Source organism: Oryzias melastigma, linkage group LG11 (assembly GCF_002922805.2).
Source record: "Oryzias melastigma strain HK-1 linkage group LG11, ASM292280v2, whole genome shotgun sequence".
Taxonomy (NCBI): domain Eukaryota; kingdom Metazoa; phylum Chordata; class Actinopteri; order Beloniformes; family Adrianichthyidae; genus Oryzias; species Oryzias melastigma.
The window spans coordinates 11549949-11558757 of NC_050522.1; the positions used below are offsets into that span (position 1 = coordinate 11549949).

The 8809-nt window shown below is 35.7% G+C and overlaps 1 protein-coding gene across 1 annotated transcript in view; it reads right to left on the minus strand.

Annotated features, from left to right (window-relative positions):
• Positions 1-7046: 7046 nt before the first annotated feature.
• LOC112161861 (major histocompatibility complex class I-related gene protein) overlaps positions 7047-8809 on the minus strand; it is a 7670-nt gene continuing 5907 nt past the window's right edge. Inside the window, exons 6-8 of the mRNA XM_024297368.2 lie at positions 8626-8730; positions 8484-8501; positions 7047-7752 (exon numbers count right to left, since the gene is read on the minus strand). Of these exons, the coding sequence (XP_024153136.1) occupies positions 7724-7752; positions 8484-8501; positions 8626-8730 (152 nt within the window). The 3' untranslated portion in view covers positions 7047-7723. The remainder of the gene's footprint in view (positions 7753-8483; positions 8502-8625; positions 8731-8809) is intronic.

An 8809-nucleotide genomic window follows, 5' to 3' on the forward strand; every position in this document is an offset into this window, starting at 1 on the left:
CTTGTTCTGGTGAAATCAAGCACAGACAGGAATTTAGATCAGTTTATCTGCCTTTTTTACTCCACAGAAAGCTAGTGGGAGGGTGTGTTTGTCACTAATTTCCTGCCATAAAAAATTATGACATTTTTTTCAGTTCAAATTGCTGTGAACCATAGTGGAAATAACAAGCTTCATTTCAAAGAAAATAAATGATGTGAAGCGAAATAGAACCCAAATAAAAAGTATGAAATGTCATCTTCAGAATATAAATTGGTATCTACAGGAGAGCGCAAGGAAGGGCTGTGTGTAACCACTATCTGGCCCCAAGTAGTAGCTACTTTTTTTCAGAAATAAAATATAGACTTTTTTAAACAGTGGACCTCTAAGCTGACTTCAAAGTACTGCAGGGGTCCTGGTCAAAGCAGCCCCTCCCAACCCATGAAAACAAGTGGGTCCTCACAAGTTGCCAACCCTTTACAGTACATATAATTACCTGGCCCTCCAGATCATTTTATTTTTTTTTGTTATTAATGGCCTGATGTTATCTTGCGCCCATTTTTAACTTCCGGTAGTATAATTTTGACAAAAAATATTTTTAAGAAAAGTGAAATATTGAAAGCTATTCATTGTTTAAGTTGATTTATTCTGGAGTAATATTACTGACTTTTGTATTATGTAAGGGATAATACCCGACGAAGTGTGCGTTATGAGAAATTAACGCACGACGCGGAGGCCTAAACCGTCCGACGCGAAGCGGAGGACGGTTGCCTCAGTGAAGTGCGTTAATTTCTCATAATGCACTCTTCGGAGGGTATTATCCCGCTTATACCATGGTCATTTACAAAATAAATAAACATTTAATCCATATTTAGTACTTTATTCTTGTTATTTCTTTGGTTTAGCTCATTTTTTCACAAAATAGCGGACTATTTGATCCGTGATGCGGTTTGTTGTCACGGTGACATGGAACACGGCATGAAGCCTGAAGCCGTTACAGACCTCATCTGCAGCGGTAAAGTGTTGCTGTTTTGAAAGAAAGACCCGGAGAAATTAGGATATTTTTCTTCTTTTTCTGACGTTAATCCTTCAGTGAGCAGCTAGAACATATTCAGCTTCTGTCTGTGTTTCATTTCACGGCAGGTTCGTTCTTCTGAGCTGCTCTAAAATGAGAAACTCCCTCTTGTGGTGAAACAGAAGACTACACCTTTCATGTCGAGTGGTGTTTTATTAGAAGGAGAATAACTAATTTGTCAATATTAATTTACCTTACAAAAGGAGAGGAATATAAATGCTGGTCGCTACAATAAGTTAAATAAAGCATCAGTTCAGAGAGAAAGTTTATCCATTACTGCTTGTTTTGTCCAGACGATGAAGGAAAAATGTGTTTTAAAGAAGCCTGCGCAGTGATATCGAACGTTTGGTCTGTGTGACCGGAACTTCTTTTTTAGGTGTGCGTTATTACTGTGCATTATCACTTTTTAATGCACACCCAGCAGCCAATCAGAATCGAGTATTCACCCAGACCATGGTATAATCATAATTATATTAAAAATGTATGGTTCATAGTTTTGACAAAAATTGGCATTCTTCTAGCTTTTTGGACTATTTTAGCATTTATTAAAATGCTTTAGGTCATTTTGGAGTTTTTTCTTTTTTAAGATTTCAGCTACATACTAGGTGGCTAATTCAGGCTTTTTTTTTTATTTGTTTTAGTTTTTTAGGCTGTTTTGAAGTTAGGCTAATATTTACCCGCTAGCTGTTTATGCTAATTTAGCCTATTCATTTTTTAGGATATTTTGAAGTCTAGCTATTTTTTTCAGCTACATGGTAGCTGTTTTGGCTAAGCTACGTTCATTTTTTTTTATTTGTTTAGGGATACCTTGGCATTTAGCTAATATTTTGGCTGGCTATCACCTTCAACGTTTTTAGCTATCAATTTCTATATCTTCAGCTATCAGCACTAGCATCCTCAGTGGCCAGATTCAGCTTACAATATTCACACGACCATCATTGCAGGTAATGCTATATATCTAGTTAATGATTGCATTAAAAAGTTATGGTTCTAAACTTTTTTAAATGTAGTTTTAGTGTGTTAAATAAATGTTTACCTTGTTCGGCCCGCCACCTAAGGTGTGTTTTGGATTTTGGCACCTTGTACGACTGAGTTTGACAACCCTGCCTTACAGGAAGACTTTGCTTTGCCAGAATTGCCCCCAGGCTAACACACACACTTTTTTTTTTTTTTAGCAAGGCTAACAGTGATCTGCAAAACACTTTTATATGCACAATTTCAATGCACAACAATGATTGAGCTTTGGTAAAATCCTCTCTCTCCTGTCTTCAGGACCGATGATTAAAACTTCTGTTTTGTCCTGGTTGAGGATAATAATAATAATAATAATATTATCTGTTAATGATAATAATAATAATAATTATTATAATAATAATTATAATGTACTTTACCGATCCATACTTATTAAAAACAATTCTGATCATGCTTTGTAAAACATTTATTAAAGAACATTGGAATATTGCAAAATATCAACCCTTTTTTCTAAAATCAGAACAATAGACTGCATACTTTACATGGAGACTATCACTCTATCTCTGTCTGAAAAACATGAGCACAAGCTTCCTCTTTTATTAGTTAAGTGGAATGCGGCATCTTCTTCCAAAATTTGCCAGTTTCATCCATAATAAACACCTGCCCCAGGTGATAATTGTCCTATTGTTATTAGAATAATTTAGAGCTGTTTCTGAGTCAGCTGATGCAATTTCTCTATGCGGGCGCTCACTATTTAGCTGGTAGCAATTCAGGAACTAGTAAGAAGTACTACACTGGGTGTTTTCTGCATTAAATCTGATAGCCTTGACCTTTACATATTTACAAACAGAAATTCTTACAACAAAATGGATTTTTAATCACACAGATACTCACATGTATTTAAGGAATCTTTGGAAGTAGCAAACAGCGGAAAAATCAGAACATTTCGGAATTCTGTTCAGTATAGAAGCTGTCGGAGGCTTAACAGAGAAAAGATTCCTCAGCCTTGTATCTACACTACTTTTTTGGGTTTAGATCAAAGTCCAGGTCCATTCAGGTTTAGAAGCTCATGTTTCTGTAAGATGAACTAGAGATTTAGTCTCTATAAAGCAAGTTTTTCTGAGTGCTGTTCTTTCTTTCTGTTTGAAGGCAGAAGCAAACCACGCTTCTATAGCCACTCTGACCTGGTCAGACCAGTTTTCTTTCCATTTTTCCACCCTTGTTTGTTTTCAGTAGAAACACACAGGGGAGAATGTATGTATAAATACAGCTATAAATGAAAAAATGATGTTTTTTGCTTGATGTGGGGTTATTTAAAATGGTAAAAAATATTTTCATTTCATTTCATTACTATATCAATATTGAATATCACGAGCCACTCGAATTAAAAGGAACAGCAATTGTGTCTGTTATTTATTTTATGTTATGACATTTTTCCTTTTTTCATTTAAGTCATATAAGTCAAGCAAGTCAGCTTTCTCTACAGCGTTCAAACTGAAAGATTTTAATACCATTGTGGGTAACAGTAACAAAGAACATATACAAAGTTGTCTACATTCTTCCAACTTTTATGGCATTATTTATGTTCCTCTTGTTGTGCTGTACAGAACATTGTGGTGACATTGTCAACATTTGACAGTAAAAAAAAAAAAAACTCAAAGAGACCTGTCCAGGGTGTACCCCGCCTTCGCCCTTCAGTAGCCGGGATGGGCTCCGGCACCCCCGCGACCCCGAAAGGGAAGAAGCGGCCAAGAAGATGGATGGATGGATGGATGAAAAAACTCAAAGATTGTGTCCAAATTTCCTCACTACTCACTATTTAGTGTATTTAATGCACTATAGGGTGGTCTTCATTTTGTATGGGTGGATTTTTCCAGGTGTGAAGTTTCTGCAAAACATTTTAAAAATAATATTCTCAACAGCCCCCTGAGCCTCTTTGAACATTGTCTTCATTTTGTGTTGAGTTTCTTAAGACTCAAATCTTTTAGGACTCAAAACTCTAATTTCTTTTGCCACACATTCACAATACTCCAACAAGTCAGTTAAATGTGTTTCTAATTATTTTGTTTATTTATTTATTTTTTATCAGAAAATTGACTCAATGTTGCTACAAAGAAAAAAAATAGTTTAAGTGGATTAGGCCCTCCTGGTGCAGTGGGGGAGGGGGATGGAGGTGCTCTTCTGGCTGGGCTGGGGCCTGCACTCTCCGTGGTCCTGTGCCTTCCTGCTCTCGGGTGTGGGGGGCCTCTGCGGCGGTCCCGCGTGCCCCGGTCTGGGTGTTTGGTGGGATTGCCTGGCGGGTGGTCTCTCTCCATGGCGGGTGAGGGGCGGTCCTGGCTGCAGCTGCTGCCCCGGCGGGGGTCTTGGCGTGGGGATGGCCGGGCGCTTTCCCCTTTTGTACATTCCATCATTATCTACTTTAGCAAACCATAAACACTCACCTGAGCACAGGTATCAGCTCACCTTAGCACTAATAGTATGCGTAACAGAATAAAAGGCTTTATTTGTGTCAGTTTGTATGTTGAAGCGTGTGAGCTGCAGGTATAGTTGTATTGTGTACATTATTACTAGTTTAAATGTGGAGACTATTGTACCCAACAGGTGTGTATGTAACTACAGTATGTGTGTGTGTAGACAGGCCCCGCCCATTCTAGTTTACGATTATAATGTTGCTTACCTCTGTTGCCATCTTATTATTTCTCTTTTTCTCTAACAAGTCTCAGTATCTGAGAATCTTTATTATGGTAAAAAAAATATTTTCAGTGAATAATATTTAATTCTCGAGAATTTAAAATTAAATAAATACTTATTTTAACATATTCTAGGCAGCTACAGTGTTTCTTTATTGCATGCAGTGATATCTGTGTGTGTGTGTGTGTGTGTGTGGTGGTGGGTGTTACAAAAGTACGGTCATTAATGCAATCACAGAGATTACTGGTAAAACTAGTAACAGATCAAAAACCATTCCTTACCTAACATGTAACAAAATGACCTTCCTGACATTAATTAGTTCTTATCCTGTGTTAAAATGACTCAAACGTAGACATACGCATTAACTCTGCAGCTATTTTCTCCCACAACAACTCTCACAGTTTTACCGCTGCAGCTGTGTTGCTTTTCTTGTAGAAAATGTGCTCGTAGTCGGCGTATGCTTGTAAGAACACATCAATTTTTGTCACTGAAAGTATGAAGCCCTAAAGGTGTTTGTTCTCGTTGCCATGGTGAATCGTGATGCTTTTGCTCCATTGTTCACGGCTTTCTATGGTCGCGACACTCACACCAGATTCTGCTTCCAACAACTTCAAGTTGATTGAATCAACTCTTTTGAGCTGTTCTGAAACCGAAAACTCTAACCTTGTGAATTTTGAGTCCGTCTCTAAATTTGTTTAACCTGCTTCTTGAAATGAGCCCCTGATATAAATGTAAACAATTTATCTAAATACCACAGAACAAAGATATATATTTATTAGAATATACATAACTTTATTATTTTTCTTTTCAGCCCGGTTTAATTAAAAAAAAGTATTTGAGTTAAGATCTCAAAAGTTTGATGATCAATGTTAAAATCCTGAAAAAAAATAGTTTTAAAAAATGAAAAAAAGAACACATAGAAACACAGAGAACACAGAAAATAAACAGTATCTCCTGATCTTTCACATCTCAATGAAAAAATACCTTGTGACTATATGCCCTTTAAAGCTCATAGTCTCCTACAAAAATATTTAGAATCCTGGCAATATTTGACTTACTCAACCAAGATGTATGTTTTTTTGTTTTTTTGAGAGAGAGAGAGGGCCTTTATATATTTCCTGTGTGACCAAACTTAAACTAAAATGGCCACAGAGAGGATCATGAAAAAAAAAACTTGAAAATATCAGCAAGGTAAATGTTTTTTATGAAGGCTTTCATAACTAAAAGTTGAAAAACCTCTTTCTTCAATGTTTTTACTTTCAAGATTTTCCAGATCCTCTTCTGAGCTTTCTGAAGTCACAAGAACAGACATTACAGAAAACAGACAACTCTTTGTGACAGGACCTTCTATGTTTTATTGTTAGAAATCACAGAATTGAAAGTTTTTTTTTGTTTGTTTGTTTCCCCCCAGAAGTTTGAAAAGTGCAGATGAAAGATACATTTGTTTGTGAATTAAACTTTCTCATCAGAGGTTACCTCAGTGTTTTTTCTCTCGTGGAGAGAGGTTGGCACTGTTTCTGGAGACCTTTCCTGCACTTGTGAGGGCTGTACCCATAGAAGCCTGAAATCTTTGCAGGGGCATGGGTTTCTGACTGGGCTGCAGTTTCTCCAGGTCTCTTCCGTAGTGGATCCATCCATTGATAACTGCCACTGTCACAGTGTGCCACAAAAACGTAAATGTACCATCTTCTGGATCTGCAACTGGACTCGTACAATGCAGACAGCATGTCAAGAAGGTCAACACCTCCCATGAATCTGCTGTATATGTCAATAATGGCTGGTCTGGGAACCATTATGTAGGTTTTTGCTTTCCAATCCTAACGCCTCACATTGCCCACTGGTTCATCCATAATCATTTCTATCCATATTTCCATCCATAATTTCATCCATATATTTTGTATTTCACCTATAATATTTTCTTCCATAATTTCCATCCATAATCATGTTCAGAACATCTTCCACACTGCATTTTTTTGCCATCTAAATTTTTTTTGTGAAAACAGTAAGCAAAAGGAAACTACAAGTAATTGTATAATGACCACACCAAACTAGTCAATCATCATAATACAGCAAGTTACAAATGTAGTTTTTTTTACACTAAATATGCCAAGCTAAGTAATTCAAAAATAAAAAACTGACTTTATGTTGCTTGATGTTATATATGATGCATGAAATACAATAAAATGACAGTTGACTTATTTAGAGTTGCATGAACTTAAATCCCTGCTGTATCAAATTTGATACGGCATTTTCAAAATGGATTTACTAATATATAGTTTCTGAAATTTTAATATTTTTCACCCTGCAACAACTTGGTAACTGTTCCTATTGATGTTTTAGTACAAATTTGAATGTTTTTCTTACTATAAGCTTTTCAAATTTATCTTCTTCAAAAACCGCATCTGTCCAACTCTTGAAACATGGCAGCCTTGTAGTGCCACTGGAGAGCCCTCCAATGAATTAATGTCTGCCCTCTGGTGGATTATCTGTGCACTGCATGTGTCTGATTGTATACATCTGGCTTTTCAGGTAAAAAAATGTCACACTACTCTTGTGGAGGGCTGACAAACTCATGTATCAAATATGATACGTTTGGTGTTATAGGGTTAACAAATAATTTTGTTGAAATCAAGATTCCTGACAAATTCAAAGAAGCCTTGATAGAATACATTTATTTTAAATTATTGTTTTATGCAATTAAAAACTGAAACAGGTTAGTGCCAACCCTAACACAAGATTAAGGTTATGCACCTCTCTCAGATTCATTCATCATGTTTATGTCAGATCCATCCTGGACTGGTTCCAGAGTCGATCCAGGATCCATCTCAGGCGCTCACTGTCGGCAGGAATCAGGACTGATTTCCAGAAAACTTCACTTCAAATACGGTTTCACTATATAGTTCCATTTGTACTAGTTTAATCATCTGCAGTGTTTCTGTCTTTTTTGTAAAAATACACCGTTTATCAGATAAACAAAATCCTTCTTGAGGTGCTTTGGAACATTTCCTTTCACATTTTTTCTTCTTTTTCTTGGTCACCTATAAAGAAAAAATAATATAAATTGAGCAACAGACTGTTTTTAAGCATGTGGTGTTGAAATTTAGCAAGAACCAAAATAAATACCCCTTTGTTAAAAAAAAAAAAAAAAAAAACTTTTTGAGTAATTTAAATTTTAATTGAAGTTGGTGTCCCTCTTATATGCAATAGCACTTTTACAATATAATCCTTACTTCATGTTTTGACATTATGACCATTCATAGTAAGTTTGTTGACAGACAAACATTCTGACAGATCCAAAAACAGAAATGATGCTACATATTTTCTTAAGAGAAAATTCAATTTTATGAGGTTCGTCACTTTCAATTATTGTTTGCAATGTTTGATGTAGTAGTTTTTATTCATATATTCCTAGTAACTAAACATTTTTACTCAAAGTTATTAAAACACACTATTGTTAATTTACAAAGAGAACAAACATGTTTTATTAAATCCCAACTATCCTGTTAAGCAGATGTTGCATTTGCTCTTTAAGAAAGGGTGTTTGGCATAGATTTACCTAATTATCGTTCTTAGCAATAAAAGCATTATTTTTTTTATACATTCTTTTAGGTTTTTGTTCAAATTTAATTTTGCATCCCTACATTGATGTGGTCAGCCATGGAATTGTATTTAGATTTTTTTCAGAACCTTGTGAACTGCTGGATATCTATATTATCCCACAAACAAGAAAACAATTTTTGGAAAGAAAAGTTTAGGGGTCAACACTTACCATAAACAGCCTGGAAGTCTGAAACACATTGAACAGATGTTACAGTCAGATCATATGGATTAGAAAAGTTATTATTTATTTTTCTTTTTTGAGTTTCAATAATCAGGGCTTAACTGTATCATTTGATTTGATAATTTCTCACCATTTCTTTTTCTACAAAAGCAGAACACTTCACTGATCACCAGAAGCAGAACCACTCCAGCAGTTCCTCCAATAACAGGACCAATTGGAAACTCTGAGGAGGAAACTGAGTAGAAATATGAATCAAACAAATTTTCAAGGTAAAAACATTTGGCAAGTGTTTGAGTGAGTTCTAGTTAGAAACT